At 38.8% G+C, this 24808-nt stretch overlaps 3 protein-coding genes across 4 annotated transcripts in view; 1 reads left to right on the forward strand and 2 right to left on the reverse strand.

Annotated features, from left to right (window-relative positions):
- The window catches only part of LOC144647105 (uncharacterized), a 53058-nt gene extending 47899 nt beyond the window's left edge, over window positions 1-5159 (reverse strand). The window contains exons 1-4 of the mRNA XM_078506860.1: window positions 4988-5159; window positions 2267-2373; window positions 1559-1744; window positions 374-420 (exon numbers count right to left, since the gene is read on the reverse strand). Coding sequence (XP_078362986.1) covers window positions 374-420; window positions 1559-1744; window positions 2267-2373; window positions 4988-5092 — 445 coding nt within the window. The 5' untranslated portion in view covers window positions 5093-5159. The remainder of the gene's footprint in view (window positions 1-373; window positions 421-1558; window positions 1745-2266; window positions 2374-4987) is intronic.
- Window positions 5160-5479: 320 nt separating this feature from the next.
- On the forward strand, window positions 5480-9282 carry LOC144647140 (dimethylaniline monooxygenase [N-oxide-forming] 2-like). The gene is made up of 3 exons (XM_078506894.1): window positions 5480-6145; window positions 6580-7265; window positions 8838-9282. The coding sequence occupies exons 1-3, from the start codon at window positions 5545-5547 to the stop codon at window positions 9168-9170; spliced, it is 1620 nt and encodes a 539-aa protein (XP_078363020.1). The 5' UTR covers window positions 5480-5544; the 3' UTR covers window positions 9171-9282.
- Window positions 9282-24808, reverse strand: part of LOC144647138 (mediator of RNA polymerase II transcription subunit 13-like) — a 36112-nt gene continuing 20585 nt past the window's right edge. For both annotated transcript variants that reach the window (XM_078506891.1, XM_078506890.1), the window contains exons 14-26: window positions 24039-24224; window positions 23811-23908; window positions 23573-23698; window positions 22445-22565; window positions 21766-21825; window positions 21473-21617; window positions 19448-19667; window positions 17983-18186; window positions 16651-17035; window positions 15241-15408; window positions 13802-14433; window positions 13607-13707; window positions 9282-12973 (exon numbers count right to left, since the gene is read on the reverse strand). In XM_078506891.1, coding sequence (XP_078363017.1) covers window positions 12826-12973; window positions 13607-13707; window positions 13802-14433; window positions 15241-15408; window positions 16651-17035; window positions 17983-18186; window positions 19448-19667; window positions 21473-21617; window positions 21766-21825; window positions 22445-22565; window positions 23573-23698; window positions 23811-23908; window positions 24039-24224 — 2594 coding nt within the window. In that variant the 3' untranslated portion in view covers window positions 9282-12825. The remainder of the gene's footprint in view (window positions 12974-13606; window positions 13708-13801; window positions 14434-15240; window positions 15409-16650; window positions 17036-17982; window positions 18187-19447; window positions 19668-21472; window positions 21618-21765; window positions 21826-22444; window positions 22566-23572; window positions 23699-23810; window positions 23909-24038; window positions 24225-24808) is intronic.

Here is a 24808-nt window from a genome sequence, read left to right on the forward strand (position 1 = left end):
AATGGGGGCGCTTATTAAAAAGGGGGGCGCTTATTGGAATAGGGGCGCTTATTGACAAAAACACATTCGAAGGGGGGCGCTTATTCGGAAGGGGGTGCTTATTGAAAGGAGGGTGCTAAATCAAGTATATGTAGTTAACATTCGTTATGTGGTTGTTTGTGGCTGAATTTAAATTGGATGAAGTATCCAGACATGCATTTTATTGAGGGTCCAAAATTCAATACTGATCTGCTTCAAACCACATCTTCACCACAAACACAACTCAGATAAAAAATGCATTTTTCTAATTTTTTTATTTCTCTCATACTACTGAGAAATTTCAGTAGAAACTACTAAATTTTAGTTGAGATACAAAGCATACTTCTCTTTTTACCTATCTTCTCTAAAACTGTTCTGCTGTCCTCTCCAAACATGTGAAACCTACATGTAATCAAAATAATAAAATTAATGATTAACAGAAACCCAACATCAGAATTTGGCACAGCATGTGGACAGGAATGGACACTAGGTTGTTTAATTAGCTGCAAAAACAGGTTATATAAACATGGAATGAAATTATTGACTCCAGCCACGACATTCTACACATGTTATTATAGTAATTCCCCACTCTCTCTCTTTTTTACAATTATTTTCAGGAAGGAACACAGTTTCCTTTGCCGCCATTGTTTGAACTCGTTATTATTACAGCACTCCTTCCCCCATCCACAACTGCTTTAACCTAAACTATGTCTTTCTGTAGTTAAACCAATCATAGCTTCGCTCACATAATCATGAGCAAGTCGCACCAAAACTTGCCAGCTACACCAATCAAAACTCATGTCTTACTGTGACCTTAGCATTAGAAAGGTCAAAAATGGACACGGTATGCCTCTTTTTGAATTTGACCCACACTAGACATTGAAATATAACAACCAATATGAAACCTACCGATAATGTACAAAAATTAATTTCAAGTATAACAGGGATCTAAGTTCAAGATTTAAAGCAATATTAATAACAGATTTTCGGCAAACAGCAACTGTTCCTTTTTTGCAGCTAGTTGTCAAAGCTTCTGGGGTCAAACAAAAGCAATGTGGTAAGGGTTTAAACAGCCATTAGTAGGGAGAAGCGCTGCATGATGTCCCCAAAAACAGCTGCAAGGGAGACTAGGAAAGGAAGAAGTTAGGTAAAGCCTGGTGTCATGCCTAGTGACCCATCAGGCTGGAGCTTATCCTGGTTTCAGTAGCATGAAGTGACTAGGAGTATTTCCAAGTACCGGTATTTCTTCTGGATGGGATGCCAGTCCATCATAGGGTTACCCCCCCCCCCCTCCCAGTATGAAATTTGCTGGTACCGGTACTCATTTATACACCTGGATGAGGAGGGGGAAGGCACTATGAGAGTAAAGTGTCTTGCAACACAGTGACACCAGCCAGGGCTCAAACCTGGACCACTTGATCTAGAGTCCAGTGCACTAGCCACGGCACTTCCCATGCAAAGAAGTTCAATTTCACTTTGACACTCATCCAGTCTTATAATTTCATTTTCAGACAAATTGGAATTGTTTTGTTCAAAATACCTCTCTGCACATCTTCTTGCCTGCCACACCAGATCAGGGTAAGGGTTGTACGGCAATTCGTCCTTATCAATCAACTGTTTTATCCAGGTTTCAATTACTGTAATCAAGCTTGTTTCATCATAGTACTCGCTTATTATGGAATCCCTTGATTTTCCACTGGTTGCTGATCTCGGAAGAGTGAAAGTGCTGATAAATGACAAGAACATTGACATAAGGCAGAGTTAATTTGCCGATCTCTGCAAATCAGCAGGTCTTAAGTTTAGAGGTACAGTCAGAACATTATATAGGTAATGTTAACCTGCGTTATTCGCTCTCCCATAACTACCGAGAGCCTGGAACAGGCTAGCCATTCTATAGCTGCATGGCCACAGCAAGTTGAACTAGGAATGAAGAAAATTTTCTTTTGCAGCCATCACTTCTAGCAATGCAATGTTGGAATCCAGTATAGACTGAATTTTTCTTACCAGGAAACACCCTGGACACCAACATTGCTACGAATCACAGTAATTTTCTTTAATGTTTCAATTTAGTGGCGAAGCAAGCAACGAAGATATCTGATCAGTATGTTTTAAACCATGGTATAAAAAAATACTGAGTAATGAAGGTTAAATCTTGAACATTTGTCAATGGTTGTGTGAGATTTATTTGATGGTGTCTCACGTAAGATCCTATTAAATGGCAGCAGTTTCTTCATGTCTGACAACGTACCTTGAGAAGGAACTTGCACTGGATGTTGCTGTCCCTGGAACATCAAATATGGGTGTATGGAAAACTCCATTTGATGAACTTGGCTGAATATGATTTGGTTCATCACCCTGTTGACAAAAGAGGAAGAAATAATTATTACATGATAAAATTTGAAGCTCCACTACTTGGCACATAATTTGGGGAGAGGGATGGTGCAGCAGTTAGAGTGCTTGCCTCCCACCAATGTGGCCCGGATTAAATTCCAACCTGGTGCTATATGTGGGTTAAGACTGATGTTGGTTCTCGCCAATGATACTCCAGGGGTTTTCTCTGGAATCTCTGGTTGTCCTCCCTCCTGAAAACCAGCATTTCCAAATTCCAATTCGATCTGGATAGAAGACCCGCATGAAAACCAGCTAAAGCTGATGTGGCTTCCTCTCTAAATATAACAATTGAAGGCCTAAGCGCAAGAAACGCACTTTGTGTTTTGGCCAAATTAAAAAAATGTCACAAACAACTCCAAATTTCGCATGCAAGTTCGTTTACGTGTGCTTAACATTGATCTGTATTCAAATTCGCTGAATCTAGCTTCGTTTTTTAGAAATTACGTATGCAAAGAACAAAGGCGTTTTGCAAAGCTTACGTTCTCCACCGTCAGCCAGCAGCATGAGTTTTTTGACACATCGCGTGTAAATCTTTCCTTCTAGCGTTATTTAACTGTCCGGGGAGGTTGAAAAACGTGTCAGAGCCATGATTTTAGTTCCTATCCACATTGAGGATCGTAAGAAAAGGAGACTGAACAATGACGCGATGTCACCTGATAGGCGTCACGTGAGAGGAAAGAGAAAAAAAAATGGCCGTTTGTTCCTGAAAATATTTGAAGCCTTTGGTTAGTTTTAGCGTAAGTGCTGCTGCCAGGTGGTTGAAGGACATATAAGTCTGAATACCCGTAAGTTTACAGCACGCTCGAAGAAAGTGATTTTCTGCCTTTTTTACAACAGCGTGTTTAGCGCCGGAAAAACGTTGCACAACAGTTTTTGAGCCTGGCGGATAAGAGTCTAAAAAAGAGGTTTCTTGCGGGAACTTCGTCAACGCGAGTTTGCAGGATCCGTTGGGTGCTGCCGCGACAAAGTTGCGAGAAGTGACTGTTAGACTTTAAAAAATTCTTTATATGTTCCCCAGGACACCTTCCCTTCGCAAAATATTTTCTTGTCTCATTAAATATTCACAATGAATTATCGATTCGTGCACGAAAACCTCATAAGTTTATCTTGTTTTCGCGGGATTTTGTAGATGTGTGATGATGTAAGGAGTGGAGAAGAAGTGAGAGCAAGCGGCGGCACCAAAAAGCAAAACTAGTATATGTGACAACACGAGCAAGCGTACAATCAACAATCAGTCTTTTCACTTCAGCTCGGCAAATCAGTACAGCTAACGGTAACGGTAACAGAGTAGAATAGTCTTGCCCGAAACAACAAAAACTAGATACCAATTTCTCAAACTCTCGATTTCTTGAAACTAATAAAAAATAAACAAACAAATAATTGAACAAAATGATTCACCAAAAGCAACCGCCACAAAGTTTTGTCTGAGAAGTTTTACACATGAGGGGTATCGAATAGTCTTTGCAAGCGGTTGCGAGCATGTGAGCAGAGTGTTTTTTTTTTTTCGGGAGCATGAACATTGACAAATGTTTACTTTAAGCCTTGTATGTAAGCAACAAGGCTTTTTAAAAAGCTACAGGGAATGTCGGTGAAGTCTCACTTGACAGTTAAACAAATGCAACAGAAGGCGAAACTTTGGTACTTGCAGTACACTCGCGAGAAACGAGACTTGTCTCGCGAGACGCGTCTCGTTTCTCTCGAGACGAGTCTCGTTTCTCGTGAGACGCGTCTCATTTCTTGCGAGACGGTGGTAACTTACATTTGAGCGGTACTGTACATTGTACCTCCACTAAAAATAGAGCATGCGAACACTTATGTGACCACGAGCAAACGAGCACCCTCTAAAATTTTGCAAGCATTCCAAGAAGAAGCCTAATTCTGTGAGCACTGTAAAATTTTGATGGACCATGCATTCATGACTCCTCACATGCAATGTAGATACACTGCGGGAGCAGGGATGGCGCAGTGGTGAGAGCGCTCGCTTCCCACCAATGTGGCCCGGGTTCGATTCTCGGACCGGCGTCATATGTGGGTTGAGTTTTTGTTGGTTCTCGTCCTTGCTCCGAAGTTTTTCTCCGGGTTCTCCGGTTTTCCTCCCTCCACAAAACCAACACTTCTAAATTTCCGATCGGGATTGAGGGCCACAGGTTTTCAGTTGCAAGACTGTCAGCAACCCTCGTTAAAAAGTTGATTTATTTATTTATTTTTTATATAAACAAGTTGGCATACAACATAATGGGTGACACTTTATCATTATGATTTATCAAATCTTAAGCAATGTTGTTTTCTGGTTGAGCCCGGGACACAGCATTTGCTTCCTTACTGGTTCCACCCCGGGGCATTTGACCAACTTATTTGACCCCATCCCCGGGGGTTGCCCGGGGGAATGGACACTGCTAGACTTGGCTGATGCTTATTTAAAATCCCGGCCTACATGTAAACACTAAGGCCTTGCGTAACTGCCTTTTCGTTTAATTAGTTAAGTTCATTTTAACTAAACATGTAGTAGATTCAATCCACAATAAGCTTAAGGCTTCAGAAACCTATGTAGGAACGAAGTTTATAATAAACCACTCACTCTGTTTACGTTGTGTCCACCATCAAGAACCGCAGTTCTTTCTCTTTCACTGTCAACATTTCTTTTAGCCCCACTTCGATCAAACCCTGGTGTTTCATTTTCCATACTTTATCAAATAGTTAGTTCTTTGCATCTTTGCAAGTTCTTTTCCCGCTGTCAACTTGGGAACAGGTAAGTAAACATGGCGGCGGCAAACCCAAATGACCGACGAGAGCTTGGAAACTAGCGCCCAGTAACATACATTTTCCCAGTGAAAATACCTGACAAAAATAATGTTCAAAATATATCAAAAAAAAAGTTAACAGCCATTTTTTTATGGTGGTAATTAAGGCAATTTCAAAACAGAACAGCGCTCCGCTCGAGCTTAAAAATTGGATCACGCATTTGTTTCCAAATGTCACAAGACCTCTCAACCAAATTGTTGCGTTACGTTTATCATGTGATCGAGAGCTCACGCATAAACGTCACGCAACAATTTTGCGGAGGAGGAGCCGGAGAACGAAGCGTGAACATTTTCACGTCTTTCACCGGTTCTTCTTCGACATTTAGCGAGAAGTATGTCGAAAACAGTCGCTATTATTGGTACTGGGGCGTCAGGTTTAGCTGCGATCAAAAGCTGTTTAGAAGTTGGACTCGAACCAACAGCGTTCGAAACTGATCCGTCGTTAGGCGGCATTTGGAGATACACGAACTTGAATGAAGAGAAAGATCGTCGGAGCTGTGTGCCATACTCGACTATTTCCAACACTAGCAAGCACTTTACTTGCTTTAGCGACTTCCCCATGCCTAAAGAATGGCCTAACTACCTTCCACAACAGCAGTTTCTCGAATATTTTCAATTGTACGCCAAGAAGTTCGGCTTGGAGAAGAGAATTCGCTTCGAGACAACAGTACACGCTGTCGAGCCAGTTTCAGGCTTTAGCCAAACGGCTGAAACAGGCCGATGGCGAGTTCAATATCGCGATAAGAATAATAAGGAACAAATGGAGGAATTCGACTTTGTAATGGTTTGTTCTGGGGTGAACTGGGACCCGAATGTCGCCAATATTCCAGGTTTGGATGGGTTTCCAGGTGAAGTAATCCACAGCAAAGAGTACAGAACATGGAAGAACTTTGAAGGGAAGCGTGTGCTAGTGGTTGGCTTGGGAAACTCTGCAGGTAATACACTGTATATACTGAGAATGATCCCTGCAGACAGACAGACAGACAGGTAGGCAGGCAGGCAGACAGACACTGAGTTCCGGGTTCGAGCCCAGGCCAGGGTCATTGTGTTGTGTTTTTGGGCAAGACACTTTTCTCTCATAGTGCCTCTCTCCACCCAGGTGTATAAATGGGTCCTGGTTAATTAATGCTGGGATGGAGAGAATGCACCTATTTTTCCGGGGGGGGGGGGGGGGGGGGGGGGGGGGGGGGGGCCCCCCCCCCCCCCCCCCCCCTAACCCTGCGATGGACTAGCATCCTATCGAGGGGGGAGTAGAAATAGTTTACTCCTAGTTGCTAGGTAATGCTAGAGAAACTGGGATAAGCTTTGGTGGTATGGGTCACTTGGCTTGACGCAGAATTTACCTTAGTGTCACTTTCTTTTATTTCAGGGGATATTGCTTGTGAACTGAGTCGTCATACACGCCAAGTATATTTGAGTACTAGAAGTGGATCATGGGTCATGTCTCGCTTGGTTGATAGGGGAGCTCCTCTTGATGTTACATTCGTCAATAGATTCTTAGATGTAATACCAACGACAGTCCGTAATCAATTTTTTCGCCATAAGCTGGAGAGCACCCTTAACTTAGTCAACTTTGGCTTAGGAGTTGCCGAGCCACCATACAAGAGGTGGCCAGTGATAAATGATGAATTGCCGCACCGAATAATCACTGGCTCAATCCAAGTCAAGGCAGACATTGCCGAGGTGCAAGGAAGTACAGTCCTCTTCACCGATGGTTCTAAAGAAGTGAACATTGATGCAATCATTCTTGCTATTGGTTTTAAGTTCAGTTTTCCAATTTTGTCGGACAGTCTGCTTTGCCCAACAGACCGGTACATTCCTCTTTACAAGTATGTCTTCCCGCCAGCATGCAACCCAGGCACTCTTGCCGTTATTGGGGCATTACGTGTGAATGGTCCTGTACCACCACTTTGTGAAGTCCAAGCCCGCTGGGCTGCAAGTGTTTTTGCCGGCAAAACTAAACTTCCAGATTGTCAAACAATGGTAGAAGAAATTGAAAAGACACAGCAGCAGTTAGAGGCCAACACTGTCAGGTGTTGTCGAGCCTTTCATTTGGTAAGTGGTTTGACAGTTGTAAGGGAGGCCCGGCAGGGCCGTACCTAGAGTTTTGAGGGGCAGTGGGGCAGTTGCCCCCGCCAGGAAAACTAAACTATATTGGAGTTTCCCCCCACAGTGGAGTTTAGCGGAGTTTTCCCCCTACAGACTAAAAATCCTAGGTACAGCCCTCCGCGGTGGCCTAATGGTTAGTGCGCCGGACTCTGGAGCAAGTGGTCCAAGTTCTTGCCTTGGCCATGGTCACTTGTGTTGTGTTCTTGGCAAGACACTTTACTCTCATAGTGCCTCTCTTCACCCAGGTGTATAAATGGGTACCAACGCATAATGCTGGGGGGGGGGGTACCCTGGGATGGACTAGCATCCCATCCAGGGGCCGAGTAATAAAAGTACTCCTAGCACGCTTAATGCTACAGAAACCGGGATAAGCTCCGGCAGTTTGGGCCACTTGGCTCAAAGCTTCCCTTTGTTTTGACAGTTTTAAATGTCTTAAATGATAACTTACAATAATGTGATATACCAATATTAATTTTACTATATAGCACTGATAATAGGCCACATGTATGATTTAGTCATAAATTATTACCGTATTACCCCATTATTCATAACTCCACTCAAATATTACGCTGGTTATTTTTGCCTTGGTCCCACAGATTTTAGAGAAAAGAAAAGACAGATAGACTGCACCCTGTCAAAATGATGACATGATACACTGGTCATAATAATAACAATAACAGTCATCATCGTCATCATCGTCAAAATCCCACATTGATTAACCTGCAGTGCAGACAAATGTTTACATAAGGGAGCACTGAATGTCTGAGTGTTTTGAGGGCTGCGGTGGTCTGAAAAGTGAGCGGTTCATTCTCTTCCTGACTCCTTCCACTCACATTTTTGAATCCGTTTGCCCACCAAAAACACCTGCACTGCATTGGATTGATCGACAGTCATATTATGTAACGTTGCTTGATTTATGTTGAATGGTGCAGGACTGGGTTGTACTGTAGTAAGAACAAAAATGTGATCTGGGCTTAGGCTCACATGCATACAGTAGCACCACAATTAATGAAGATTGATATAGAGCGGTTTTCATTTGAGTGTCGAAAGTAATTTGCGTTTGCTTTGGTTTTCAATTACTACGCTTAGTGATTGGTTTAAAAATCTCGCGCCATTTTCTCAGCCAATCAGAAGTAAAACCAAAACCAATCGTGACTCGCTCGCGCACGTTTTCCCGCGCTTCGTGCCTGCGACATGTATTTGCTTCGAGTTTTGATTGGTTTACTGGATTGTCTGTGGCCTTTGTGATTGGCCAGAGTAATTACTTTGGTTTTGGTTTTACGACACTCAATTGAAAACTGCTCTAATGAACATGCAAAACTGGATTATATTAAGCCTGGTTATGGCAGTAAGGTCATAACTTTGTAGGTCCGCAATGCGTCCATGTTTCACCCACTTGTACCATTTTTGTACACTTGGATGGTGGTACAGAATACAAGCTGCTCTGAATATCAGTGGTAGACCCCTATGTACATACATGTAATCAAGCACTGATTGTCAAATTTTGCCTACCCACAGGTGCAATTCATTAAGTATTTGGATGAAATTTCCTCTTTGTTTGGTGCAAAACCAAATCTTTGGCACCTCCTGATGACAGACCCAGTACTGGCCTTCAAGTGCTTTTTTGGTCCTTGTGTGCCAGCTCAATACAGACTTATGGGCCCAGGATCCTGGCAAGGAGCCAGGGACGTTATCATGGAGGTCAAAGAGAGTGTGGTGTGTCCACTGAGGACAAGAAAAGCAGGCCAGAAGGAGAACAAAGAGAAACCAGGATGGCAGAATTTACACCTTCTGTTTGTGTTGGGATTGCTTGTTGTAGCGATCCTGTTTCTATTTGTAAAAGCAATTTGATATATCGAACCAATGCACATGCGCATAATGCATGTTTAAGCCATTTTGACTGTAACAGAAAATTAGACACCCATGCACAGGCAAATAAAAACAATACACCAAATGTTTGACTTCGTATGTAAATATCATTTTATTTTCTATGACTGGGTCTTACAATATAATGTTTAATGTATTTATTACAATAAAAATGTCTATTAAATGCTTATGAAATAGAGTCTGAAAATAAAAAATATAGCGAAGACTACCAATCTACGAGAAATTATCAGAAAATATGCATTGCTAAGTCTGTCTAATAAATTATTTACACGGCCAGACAGACTTGTCTGTTTGTTTGATATAATTATTATGAGCAGACAAGAAGTGGGAAATAACATTAGAGCTCTGGTCTGTTCACAAATAGTATCTTAATGACAATGATAATAACAATATTATCTACATTCCCTATCTACAAAATCCTGTCATATTTTTACTCTACGGCTTAAATGACAATCTGGTTTTCCTTCATTTCAATCCAAATTGGTGATTTGTTTTACAAATTAAACTTATCACTGCAGAAGAGACTACCATCCACTTTTCTGTTTTAAATTAATACAATTTAAAATATTTGACCAAGTGTGCGTTTGTCAAGAGGTTAATATTAAATTGTCGTTCGTGACTTGTTCTGCAAAGGCCCCATTTCCCAGTTGGGAAAAAATGATAATGATGACGATGTTTCTGCAAAATTTATCCTGGTCTAGTTTTGAGTCTGGATAATACAAACTGCAACTTTGAAGTACATTCAGCAGTGATATAGTCAGAGCAACATTATCAAATTCTGGATAAGCATATTATTGGTGTGTATAATTATTAGCATGCATGAAGATGTTACAACAACTCGTTTTACCAAAAAGGTGAATGTGCTTGCTTACAGAACTTTACCCAACCATCCCAATTTTACTTAAATTCTCCTTACTCGGCTTATAATCCTTCTTGGGAGAACTTGGTATTAAGATCAAATCGTCAAATCTCCTCATGCACTACAAACAAAAAATAACTTAAAGTATTTTTACAGGAGAAATCAATCTACAAAAATGACAAGTCACTTCATATTAAATAAAGTGACAAAGGATAACCACGATGAAGCAAAATTAATAATTACTTTTTCACTTGTGTGATTTTCTAAGGGGGCTATTTGAAATATATTATTTTACCTTTTTGTTAAAGAATACATGATTCTAAACAATTTGTATTAAAATAGTTACGTGAATTACGTGAGAAAATGTTCATCAAAATATAATTACATGTAGATTGAACATAACAGTTTGAATAATTATAATGAATAGTAGTAGTTATTATTATTTAATAGTTATGTTAAATGTACTACTAGTTGTAAGAACAAACAAGAAAGAACGATAGAAAAATAATTAGCCAAAATATTATTAAACATTATAAATAAGAAATAAAAGCTTAGAATAAATGCGACACGTGCCAAACATGAAACATTGTGAAGATCTAAAGAGAAAAAATCCAGGAATTTACAGCTACCACGCAGGACAGTCATGCATAAATACATTGCTAAATAAATGACTGTGTGCTAACTAATAATACAAAATAGTGGGCCCTGGAAGCGAAACATTTTTACTTTACGTTTTCCACTTTTGTTTATTACTGTGTAGTTCCAAAAATTATCCATACCTCCCCCATGGAAGAGATTTCTCCTAAGACCCCTCTACCCTTCTGGAAATTCCAATGAAGCTTCATACATTTCCTTCAAAGTTTTTGGTCTCTGAGACCCCCCTCCCCTACCCCCAGGAATTTCCAATACCTTCTGTGGAGGGAATAAGGACATTTTCTGGAACCACACATTGACTTTTTGTCAATATTCTGTTGGTTTTCATGATTCAGTCAATATGGGCCCTCAACAAATTAGAGAATTTGTACTTAGCAAGTCAGGAACTAAAAGACAACAAAATGCCAAGTTGTTGAAAACTAAATTTTGATGTGAGAGCTTTGCTTAATCACCAGCTGCAGTTTGGGAAAAGAGCTCGCACTCCTTCCCTGAAGGGTCCTCTTGGGGAGGAACGATGATGGTGGCTTATATTAGTTGTCAACAACAAAAACCTGCCTTGTTTGTCATCAACAACTAAAGAAATTAATTTTTCCTTTGGAAAAGGAAAACTGTTTATTTGTCAATAACTAAATCTTAATGTTTGCTGCATAGTTAGTAGAGGGGTTTGCTGTAAACAATTTGCTTCACAGACTGGTTTTCTACCGGAAGTTATCAATTACTTTTTGTTATCAACAACTAAATAGTTAAACGAAAAATACCAAAATTACAGTCAGGAGTTGACATTAATACTCTTTATAAATTCTGACGCTGACTTATGAGCGTTGTTTACGCTCAAATAAGTCAGCGTCAGAATTTATAAAGAGTATTAACTAAATAGTTGTTGCCAACTAATTCTCGAGTCTGTTAAGGCCCTAAAAAAGAGAGGCAAGAATCACTTGTGATTGATTAACTTTGACTGATCTGCCTTCCAGATCAAGAAAACCAACACATCATGGATGGCAAAAAGTATAATTCAAAACTAAACAGAGAGAAAACTGTGCATCGTATCTCACAGGCATTCTTTTCTGCAGTTTTAACATATGTCTCAACCAAGGAAACTTTCTACTCTAGCAAATCATCACCACATTTTTTTTCTCAAAAATTTTCTTAAAGAAAACTACTTAAAATATTATATACTTTGGAACAGAAAAAAAATACTTTTTAAACTGAGAGGAAAACAAAACATTACAAGAATTTACAGATAACTTTGTAAGGAAAACTAATAACGCATAAACTGTACTTAACACTATTGTAATGTGTAATGCTAAGATAAATATTCGTTCATATCTTCATTTTTGTGCATTTGATCAATGATTTACAACCATCAACAGTTGCTAAATACATTCTCCAAAGTGATATAAAATTCTCACGATGTAAAATACGTTCAGAGAATTTCCTTATCTACCTTATGCTAAAACAAGGCGACATGATTTATAATAACCATGTGCTAATGTTTTGGCACTGAACAGAACAACGGGCTACCATTCTGTAAAATTTCATTGATATAAATATGCAAACTTTATTCTCTTTTAAAGGAGGCACTCACATTTTTGTACTTGAATGACCCTGACCCTTAAACAAGTACAAAACTATCTCTCAAACAACTATCTTCCTTGCTGAGCTTAGAGCTCCTTGAATAACGATTAAGACAACTAATAAGAAATGACATTACTAAATAGAAGGAGAAAGTATCTACAAGAAAAATTGCAATAATACTTTGTTAATATACACCTTTGTAATGGTGGATTTTCTTCTCTACTAACTTGGTGAGAACAAATAATATTATTGTAGTCAACAAATAAAATGCATTATATTATAACAAGACATTGTTGTCCATTTGGTGTAATTTACTGTTTCATTAAATTATTAAATTAAAATTATTATTTATAGAAACTTGAAACATGTAATTGCCATTTTCCCACTGCCTCATGTTGAAAAAAAAAATCACAGCAAAGATTGCCGCACTCTTTGAGAGATTTGGAACTTTGAAACTTTGCTATTTGAATCTCTGACTAAAAAACTAAATATTACACCTGCTGATGTAGTGAGCTTGGCTCTGTGTACTTATTAAGAAGACTGGTTTTCCAACAGAACAGAAAGAGTGTCGTGAAGTTGGCATAACATATACAAATGGACTGGCAAGCATGAACGCCTGTCGCGATTTACAGGATCGACAGTCAGCCATGAGAGAGCATCGTATGTCTGTAGAATTGACCTGAGGGTGTAAGGAGAATTAGGAGAACAATCATTTTCCACACACTGAACTCCATTCATCTGCCACACAAGAATGAAACAGCACTTTACTTACAATCACACAACAACCTGTGCTTGCAGCAAAAAAGTAAAACCTTAGTGATTCTATAATTTAAATTGAATGAGTATGGGGGAAAAAGGTAGACTTGTATAAGGGGCAGGGTGGGTGGGAAAGCTGTTGCTTTGTGTGGCAAGAAACAAAACCGAGTGTGAGATCCTTAAATAATTCAGGGAATTTAATAAAATATAAACTACAATAAGTGAAAAAGCCTTCAAAATTGATTCGCTTAATGAACGCAACTATCAATAAGTAGAATAAATTAATACTAGTAGAAAGTGGAGGCATCACATTATTTTTTTCATTCCATGATTGACAAAAATCTTGCATTTGTCATCTGCCATGAAAGTGAATACATGTAGTTTTACAAAATGTTGTCTTTTTTTCTTTTGGGTTTATTTTAATACTTTGAGAAAACCTGAAAAAACTAAGGTTAAATGAAATGTTCAACTTGTTGGATAACATGGTGTTTGATATCTCTAATATCATTGAAAACTTGGGATAGAAAACTGAAGCGAGCTACAAAAAAGTACTAACCGTAAAACATGACAATGTGACTTTGTGGCCAGAGCATGCCAGGCAGTTGCAAAACCGTTGATTCCTTCCATCAAGTCAGGATTATGAATGTGAAGAGCAGCCTGAGACAAAGAAATGACCGTCGATTAGCCTTAACTGAATAAAATTGGAAATTTTGTGCACTCAAGTGGCTTTAAACAATGACAATGTCACTACCTTCAGAATAACAGGATCACTTGTTTCAGCGTGAGAAGAACTGGCCCAAAATGTTCCTGGCATCTTGCCTGTCTGCACAGTTGAAATGATGAACCCTTGAGCATAAGGAACACAAAGACTGTCTTGTGCTTCTTCATCTTGAATCTCTAGAGTTGTCGCATTTGCCATCGATGGGGAAGGAGTCGAGTGTAATGGCTGAAATGGTGAGATCCTGGAAATTGGTTGAAATGGCGATGACACAGATACCCCAGGGGAAGCTGACAACTTTGATGGACGGGACAGAGGTGATGTTCCCTGCATTGGTGACGAATCCAAAGGCAACATACAACTAGTTGGCGACAGAGCAGGTGGAGATGTGTTTAATAACGGAAACAAATGCCGCAAAGGATCCTGGTCATTCTCGTCATCATCCACACCAGCCAACAAAATATCAGTGTCTGTTACGACTGTCTCAGTCGTCGTGTCTGGTGGTGCATGTGATTTAGTACTGGAATTTTTACCAATGGAGCATTTCAGAGAAGCAACTGGCATCACTGCAATGTAGGTTCGTGACACATCTGGCTTTGGAACAGCACCAACTGATGTGCGAGTATTGCTGTTTCCCTCAAACAAGGCATTGACCTTTGGTAAAGCTGAAAGAAAAGATAATCATTCAGAATTTCAAAAACATCAGGTTGCTCCAGACCAAATTAATGATGCCCCGAAGTAAATTCTTGTAAAACAAGTTACTCATTAGATTTCCTGCAACATTGCCAGAAACACTGCAAAGAGGTACTGTTTTTATACAGTGAAGTGAAAAACAAGGTGAGACATGTTCATTTTGTGATATTATTTCATACTACACACTGTTTCTTTAACTGACAAGATGTACAAAAATTGTCTATTGTACCAGTGCCTCAAGTATTTAAAATGAAAGCACTACAAAAAAAATTCTATGACTAATAAAAAATTCTCTTTGCAAAATATCAAGTCGGAAAAAGCTTAATTTGGAATAACTTTACAGTGAAATTTAAAAACAGATTAGGGAAGAAGGCTTGGCATGAATTTTCAGTTCTCCCCCAAAACCAAAAAACAAGGCTTGTAGATCAAAAGAGTGAAGGGTCTAATCAGCAACAAAATTGTAATCAAATTCTCCCAACTTGTGCTGTATAAAACGTATGGAGTCAGTGAGGAGATTTTGCATGCTGATAATGTGCCCTCAGTAGCGCTTACCTCAGAGATCGGGTGTTTTCGGAGCAGCAGCTTTTACATCATTTTATTGTATAGTTTTAACTTTTTAGCTTCATATATCGTTTACTATTATGCATATTCGTTTTCAATCTTCAATGTATATAGTGTTTTTATAATATTCTAGTGTAATTTTTAGGGAGGGCCACAGGTTTGTTAGCTTTGCTATTTAGTGTTACCCTCATTTTAAATAAAGTCTTTATTATTATTACCTCTTGCCATATAAAGCTTGAAGGAAGGTTCTGGTTCTAATGACGTGAGACTTGTCCCTAGTATTGCTGGGCGATTTTTCTGTTTCACTGAGAAACAAGATTTGCAGGTATCCTTAAACATCTGGTCTCCTGCCAGCACAGACGTCTTACTCAATATTTCTTTCCAGTCTGCACATAAAAAGAAAAATATTTAAACAGTTAAATATGGTGCATGTATAAGTGACATCTCCTAGGGCAGATCCTAGCTTAGGAATAATATGAAGAATCTGATGATTTTAAACAAGGGTAAGAGATTACAGGTCTTTCAATAACAGCTGGCATCTTCTGCCAGAACTCCGGCATCTATTCTGTCATGAATCGCCAGCTAAAATTAATGCAGCTTCCTATAAAGGATGGGAGGCACGGTGACCTAATGGTTAGTGCGGATCGAGCGGTCCAAGTTCGAGCCACCGCCAGGGTCACTTGTGTTGTGTTCTTGGGCAAGACACTTGATAAATGGGCACCGGCGACATAATACCGGGGGAAACCCTGCAATGGACTTTTTCCGAGGGGGGGGGGGTACTCCCATAAATTTCAGATAGGGGTGTGCCGCCAAGGTTCTTAAACCCTGACCCTATTTAAGGATAAAGAAAGCGAAAATTGATATCCTTTTTAAGGCCCAAAACCGAAAAATGACACCCTATTCAAGGGGAGGAGAAGCGTTCCGTGACGACCCAAATAACGGCTAACTCCGCACGGCAAGACACAAATCTTTATAAAATCGCTTTACTAATACCTGAACAGAAAATTCAGTTTTAAGAAGCCTTTTTTTCGTTTAGCTGGGCGTTTATTTTAGCTAATAGAATTTAGGTACCCTATCTAAGGATCACACCGGGAACACATTGCCAAAAGGAGCGAAAAGGATACCCTATGTAAGGACCAAGAACCTCAAAAACCATACCCTATCGGGCGGCACATACCTATATAGGCCACATATGAGAGTACCCCCCCCCCCCCGGGGGACTAGCATCCCATTCAGGGGGAGTAGAAATATTCCTAGCTGCTTAATGCTTCGGAACCGGGATAAGCTCTGTCAGTGTGTGCTGCAAAGGGGAGATGTTTTCAGCTTTTTTCTAGTATTGTTCTCCGACGGGTGCCGTATAACGGCAGTCACCAACTTCAAATCTTATAGAAAGCCTTGAGAGAATCTAAGCAGTCAAAGTTCCTGGGTTTAATGAATTACCACAAAGCCTGAAAGTAACAACCTCTGAAAAGGGCAACCCTTCAAAAGCAGCAATAATATTTTATAGTCGTTACATGTCCCGAAAGTAGTTCCTATCGGAAAATTGCGACCTCAAATGAGTGACATGACTTGTTATGAGAAACAATGGAATTCTCGGAAACAGCAAGCCAATGAAAATAATAACTCACCCTTCAATTCCCCTGGCCCTATTCTTCCCAGTTTACTGATCACCAATCTCCAAGGAATGAGCGATGTCGCAATGACACCCTGGCAAAATTCCCATAATTTGATAAGTGCCTTTGTGCGTGCAGCAGTCTTGCGTGGCCTGCCGTCAGGTCTAAGACGTGGTTCAATTGATATGACACAAGATTCAATGAGTTCTCCTACACTGTCCGTGCAAACAGCAAGAAGATAGTTATCATCGTGGGAGAGACAGTAGCCACAGTATAACACAGAGGCATTCTGTGCCAATGCCAACAAACTTGAAGCAGTTTCATCTGTAGAGTCGGCTGGTGGCAAAGGTATTGGGTGGCAGAGGACGTAGGGCGCAGTGTAGACTTTGGCATTTTCCATCTGCAACAAAACAGTAAAGAAAGCTTATTAACTTGACTGTTAACTGTACCTGAAATTAAATGCATTAAGACCAGGTAAGTTAATTTTAGTTCTCACACAGCACTGGTAACTGGTATCCCTGCCAGGCCAACCACCAAAACCTGACCTTTATTACAAACTCAACAATACTATTCATGTACATCATGCATCATAAGGAAAATTACACAATGGCAAAGCTAACAAAAGATACAGCGCCAACTAAAAATCTTTGGGCAGCTGGCTGGGAAAAGGTCAGTTATGGCAGAGGCAACAAAAACAACTGCCGCCAAAGGTAACATGACCCTTTCCGAGGTCCCAGCAGTGTGCGAAAAAAACATTTTCCACTTATTTCGTTTCACTCAACCAGTGGAAAATAACATTTATTTGTTCAAAAATTTTGGAAGTTTGAACACAAAGAAAGCCTTGGTTTTACTGCAAAAATGTTGTAACAGAGAAAATTATTTTATATAATTATGAACATGGAAAACTCTCTTGTACATTCTGTTTCTGTGAAAATTCCTGGAGTTTTCATGGACTCTCAGAAGACATTTTTTAAGACTTTCATGTTTCAAAAGCAGAAAGAATAGCAGCCAACCTCGAACAAAACATTTAAAAGTTACAAATTTATGCATGTCTGAGGCTTGGCCATATACCGTAAAATGACTAATATCATGTTCTTTTTTCCATGCTCTCCTGTTAATACCTCCTGGTAATGCAGTATAATGTCAGCCTCTGTTGGTAATTGTATCAAATACATGTTTGCTTAATTGGTACAATTAAATTGGTTTTCCTTTGTTTTATGATAATTATCATATATTAGCATACACCAGAACAAAAGAAAATACCAAATTGTACCAAGGGTAAAATTCAACTACAGCATTTACATCAACAAGAAATTTTTCAAGCTCTGTATCTAAAACAATGCTCACCTCTCTCTGACGTAGCAAAGCCTCATGCCTTGCAGCTGGACCAAATCCTGTTAAGGACTTAGCATTTATATTCAGCTGTAAGCTCTTACGACATCGTGAAAATACTGAGAAAGCCAAGCACTTGAGCTGTTTCACAACTGAAAATGCTGCGTCACGACTGCCAGTCAGCAAATCAACCTGAAGAATTTGTTGGATTGGAACAACCTGGCACAAAATAACAAACGATCAACAACTTTTAGCAACTAAAATTATTATTTATGTAGTGTAATACTTTTTTCTGCATCTGCAAGACCTAATGAATAGCCCCTTCCTCTCCTCCTTTCCCAATACAAACACCTGTACACACACAACCACCGATAATTGTGTGATTACTGTAATTTGGGTCTTCTCTGATCTGCTGCCTTGCCAAATTTTGTACAAAAAAACATTTACGTGACTGTCAGTCAGCACTTCCTGATGTCACATACCATTACAACACAGTCACGGTTATTTGTGTACCCACATTTTGTGGGTCGATTATTATTTATATATTCATGCTATTGTTCTTTCTCATTGATAATTCATAATTCACGGACCGATGCCTTTCCGAAGGTTCACGAGCGCAAACGCTTTGATGATAGGTGCGATGTTTTTGTTTTGTTTTAGATTTTCACTTGATTGATTTTTCAAACCCTATTTGTAACGCAGATGAAAAGCTCTTTTAAATGAAAACGCCGCAACGCGTGGCGTGAGCTGTCAAAAACACGCGAAAACATTCCAGTACTACATGTAGATAATTTTCGTTGATAAATTAGCTTCTTTTTTATGTTGGTGCATATTCCACGTTTACCTTTAAATATATTTTTGACGGTTCACTTTAGTCATATCGTAATGTAATCAATAAAAAACTGCGAAAAATGTCGGCATTTCTATATTCAGTTAATCAAAGTGAAAATAAACATTCGCAAGCGAAGGAGCAAACCCGAAGCTTGCCGACAAGTAAATTACTGAGTCTTCGATGTCAAAAGACCAGCGGTATGCCCCATTTCTGAACAACACATTTAATCCATGGCTGTGTTGTAATGAATGTGTTTATTACCCTAACTTGGCCACAACACCAATCATAAGGTGAGAATGGACAGACAGACACCTAACTTGGCCACAACACTAACCATAAGGTGAGAATGGACAGACAGACACCTAACTTGGCCACAACACTAACCTTAAGGTGAGAATGGACAGACAGACACCTAACTTGGCCACAACACTAACCATAAGGTGAGAATGGACAGACAGACACCTAACTTGGCCTAACTTACCCTAACTTGGCCACACAATACCAACCCTAAGGTGAGAATGGACAGACAGACAGACAGACAGACAGACAGACAGACAGACAGACAGACAGACAAGCAGGCAGGCAGGCAGGCAGACAGACAGACAGGCAGGAGGCAGGTGACAGACAGAAAGAAATGAAATGTTGTACCTGAAAGATGATGTTCTTCTTGCCATTTTCTGAAATATCTGGTAAAATCTCTGCAATGCATCGCAAGAGCCCCAAATAGGAAGGAAAGCTTTCCTCTCTTGAATTGCTGCTGAATGGATTCACAACGTAAACCACCACAGTGGGTGGGTCCTCGCTGTTCTGTTCACTTTCATCTTCTCCAAATGCTGAAGGAGCTTGCTCTGAATTTGGAGTCCCGGCACTGAAAAAAACAAAACTGATTTACTAAGACAACTCTTAAATTAAAAACTCATTAATAATTCATCAAGTTAAAACAAAGAAATCATAACTGTGAAGGAGGTTTGGATACCCGGTCTTAATTAGCATAGATTTTTACCATTTTATTTCTCCATTTACTTACTCCATAGTAGTTTTTGTTTCGATTGAAAAGATATCAAACACTCAAGACAGTGTTTCATCGGCTATCCATCTAAAACCGTTTCAGACTGCATTCATAAACTAACTAGAGTTAACAGGATAAAGCACCTTTTGGACCAGAAAACCCTGATCTTTCTCATAAATGCCTTTGTATTTAGCAAGTTGTTCTATTGTTCGACGGTTTGGAGTAACACAACCAAAGCGAATGTGGGAAAACTCCAGTCAGTTCAAAACTATGCTTGTAGGATCGTAGCTGGCTTAAGAAAGTACGATCACATTTCAGGGACCCTGAAATCCCTTCAATGGCTTAGTGTAAAAGATAAATTGCTTTTTAACGACCTAGTAATGGTAAGGAAATGTTTAAATAATGCCACTCCAAGCTATCTTCGTTTTCAGCGACGTTCAATAACACACACACGTAACACCAGGCAGAAAAACGATCTTGAGCTGCCGAAGTGTAGACTAAAGACAGGGCAGAGATCTTTTGCCTACCGTGGAGCGAAGCTCTTTAATAACTTGCCTAAGAACATTAGAGAGACAAATGACCTGAACCTTTTTAAAAAGAGAATTTTTAAACATATTTTAAATTTGTAAATGCCCCTTTAACTGTAATGTATATAATTTTAATTGCGAATTTTTTTTATTTCAACTATACCCCTTTTTTCTGATTTTTTTTTTTTTCTTTTTTCTTCTTTATTGTAAATATTTTTATCTTTTATCTTTTTAATTTCTGTATGGCGGAAGAGCCCCCAAGGGGGAGCTATGCAATAATGTATGTATCTATGTATGTATGTATGTATGTATGTATGTATGTATGTATGTATGTATGTATGTATGTATGTATGTATGTATGTATGTATGTATGTATGTATGTATGTATGTATGTATGTATGTATGTATGTATGTATGTATGTATGTATGTATGTATGTATGTATGTATGTATGTATGTATGTATGTATGTATGTATGTATGTATGTATGTATGTATGTATGTATGTATGTATGTATGTATGTATGTATGTATGTATGTATGTATGTATGTATGTATGTATGTATGTATGTATGTATGTATGTATGTATGTATGTATGTATGTATGTATGTATGTATGTATGTATGTATGTATGTATGTATGTATGTATGTATGTATGTATGTATGTATGTATGTATGTATGTATGTATGTATGTATGTATGTATGTATGTATGTTTTTTATGTATGTATGTATGTATGTATGTATCCAAACACCTCAAATTCCATCAAAAATACTCTGCTACGCGTGGTATTTTCAACTCTCTTCTTGGTGTTTGGTTATTCAGATGAAACACTGTCTCTCGTGTTTGATATATTACATCTAAAACAGTCAATACATGAATGTTAAGACTGTTACACTACTTGGTTCTTTAGCCTTTTTCATTGACAACCAGGGGTTTTATCGCCATGTCATTTGAACTACCATTACTCTACTTCTCCCCACCAACCTATAAATCAATTCTCCAAATCCTTAATAATGGGATACAAGGATTCAAACTCTTGGTTTCTTTTTGGATATAGTTATTTTATATTCCACATCAGAGTGATAAAGCTTGAGAGAACATGGCTACAAAGGTGTTGGCTTTGTGGTTTACCTACCTGTTACCACTAGATTTGTTTCCACTGTCCATGCCAGATCTTTCGCTGTCCATCCCAAACTTGGATGGTGCCTTGTCATCTGATTTGTCTCCCTTCTCATTATCCAACAGATGTCTGTCTAGAATCAGAGAAGCCAGATATGGTCCTAAAAAACAGAAATTTGTATATCAATACATCATGTTAATTTTTTTGCTGTTATTCTAAATAATTTTATTAATTTATTACAAGTATAGCCACTCATTTACCACTTCATTAATTCTTATTAATTTTTACTATAAATTGTTTTTACTCACCCAAATGATGTTTAAAGACCTGGGCATAGAGTTTTAGCCTTGCTGCATCAGAAGAACCACCTAAAACATTACAAACCAAATGTCAAAATATTGAACAAACAGAAAATAATTTTCCCCAAATAAGTTCATGAGCAATCAAGGAAAATACTTTATACCAGAAGAGCTTTTTTGTTCTTCCAAACATTCACTCCTAGATCCTGTTACCATAATTCTATTGACACGGTCAATTATTTCTACTGGCAGTGGTTCTAGAGAAGCATCCATAATATGGAAGATACTGACAAAGCATTAAAGGGACAATGTCACCAGTTACACTTCAAAAACTCAAGAGCTCAAAGACATATGGAAACTACGAATAGTGGTCCAATTTTGTTAAAAATCACTATACAAGTGTAATGAAGCGATAAACAAGTGATATTATTGTGATGCCATCAGGAACTTTAAATCTCAACTTGAAAAAGTCAGGCTGATTTTTGTCCTTGTGGACTGGAAAAACACCTAAAAATTATTATGGCTCCCTTCTTTCTTTAACAATTTACTTTATATCTCCATCTTGATGAACTAGGTGCATTTCCTGTACAAGAAGACCTACATGTATTCATCAATTTTAGTACTTTTTACTGATAAGCAATTAAAAATTAAAATCCCCATGACTGTGTCCCTTTAACATCCTAATTACCTTGCTGCGTAAACCAATCATCTACAGGTTCTTTTGCAAGCTTCAGTGACTTTTGCCCTATCCTCAGTATTCCATCTCTTAGCGGCTTGGTTATGGCGACATGCTGGCCAAGACGACAAGTCTGGATAATCACAAAGAAGTGATATACAATGTTAAAGAATTTATGGCTCAATATGTGGGAGTGGATTCATGTAAAGAGAAAGCAACACCCACCAATATGATTTGACTTGCTGCCACAGGACCATGCATCGTATAGGGCATGTACACTGTACAGACATAAGGCCCACTTATATTCGGCACGTACTAAAACCCAAAACAACGAAACGAAACGAGCGAAACCACCGAAACGACCGAAACGAAACCGCCGAAAAAACCGAAACGGCCGAAACGAGCGAAACGAGACCAAATCACCGAAACAAGCAAAACCTATTACAATTATTGAGAGCTAACCGTAAACAGGCTAACCGGAGTGCATAGCAGGCTAACCTAAGTGAAACGTAGGCTAACCGGAGTGTGTAGTAGGCTAACAGGAGTGTATAGTAGGCTAACCAGGGCTTATAGTAGGCTAATCGGAGTGTATAGTAGGCTAAACGGGGTGTATAGTACGGTAAATGGCGAAAATCTTGAAGTTTTGCTTGTTTCGGTGATTTCGTTTCGTTTCGGCCGTTTTGGTTGTTTCGGCGGTTTCGTTTCGCTCGTTTCGGCGGTTTCGGTCGTTTAGTTTTGGTTGTTTTGTTTCTTTGTTTCGGGTTTTAGTATATGCCCTTATATTCTTTTTAGTAGAACTCAGTTGCGTTCTACTGGAAATCAGCAAAACTGATTGGTTCTTCCATTGTTTTCTATTCGCTGATAGAACACGATCACACATGCATTACTTTTTAGAGGGACAATCATTATTCGTTTTTGGCTTAAAAGTACATAAAATTGTAGTTTTTGGACAGCATTCGTTTAGTGTTTCTACTAAAACAGTTAGACTAATACTCACCCTCAATTTCTATAAGCGATAGTCAAATTGGCGCACCTTGTTGATTATTCACTCATAGAAACCTCGGGCTCATAGTCTTCTTTTTACATGGGAACCCTACACAATTCTAGAATATTAGTAAGACTAGAATACGGTCTTTTTACCTCGTAAACTGCACTAAACTCTTTGAAGAACAACTTCACATTGTTTAGCACTAAATCATTTTCTGGCGCCACTACAACGTATGCCACATCCCGCTGACAAGAGTATGGTTCAAGCAACAGTTTTTCCTGTAAAGTGAAGGAAGGAAACTGTCACAATCCCTGTTATAAAGGGCAGACCCTGAAATTGAGGCACTCAGAACAAACATTTTTCAAAAAGTAATTATTGCTTGAAACTCACCCAAAATTGTAAAGCAATAGGAGAAAGCGACATCCAGTCTCCTCCATATCCTACTGTAACTGATGGAATGGGTTGTGCATGGGGTGTTTCCTCATTACCTAAAGAGAATCATTTATGGTTCATAAACACAGTCGCAATGTAAGTTTTAAGCAATTGTCACAACAAGAAACCAATTCCTTTTCGTTATACCACACATTATTACGTATCACAAAGAACATCAAAACTTACCTTTTGTTGCAAGGTGGTGAAGTTGCTTCCAAGACAAAGGTCCTTGAACCACTGTTCCATTGGGCTGCTCCCACGTTTTTCTACTTGTTGATTTTTGCAGGGCATCCTGCATTAGCTGACGGAGATAGTTAAGTGCATCAACAGCAGTGGGATGAGGAACACGCTGCAAAATGCCACTCTCTGCACCTAACAAAAATTGGAGAAAATTGAAAACTCTTTGCAACAAACTTCTTTAACAATTAAGACTTGTTTTTAAAGAAAAAAACTGTTTCTTTTAAACACAAAATGATTAACAATTAAGACTTGTTTTTTTAAACACAAAATAATATTGTTTGTACCAGGCATAACTAATCGATGATCAATGACATCAATTGGTAATCAATGAGTAATCGATGGGTAATCAGTTGATTAGTCATTGATTATTTGCGATGATCAATGAGTAATCGATGACTAATCAAAGCCCAAAAATTTTGTGGCCTATCGATTACTCATCGATGACATCGATTACTCATTGATGTAATTTATTACCTATTGATCAGATGTTATTAATTACTCATTGATGACCTATCGATTACTCATCAACTATTCTACTGCACACAAAAGACACATGCTTTCTTGTAGCTTTTTTTCGTTTGTGATTTTTTATCTATGTTAGTCATATTTTGCTTTATAACTGGCATTCTTGTTGACAAAATTACGCCTTCACAAAAGGTCAAATAACCTTCTGGCATGTCAAGACGTGAAGGGCTAATAAAAAAAACATGATATTT

The sequence above is a fragment of the Oculina patagonica genome, chromosome 3, assembly GCF_052425735.1.
Source record: "Oculina patagonica isolate OP01 chromosome 3, crgOcupat, whole genome shotgun sequence".
Lineage (NCBI taxonomy): Eukaryota > Metazoa > Cnidaria > Anthozoa > Scleractinia > Oculinidae > Oculina > Oculina patagonica.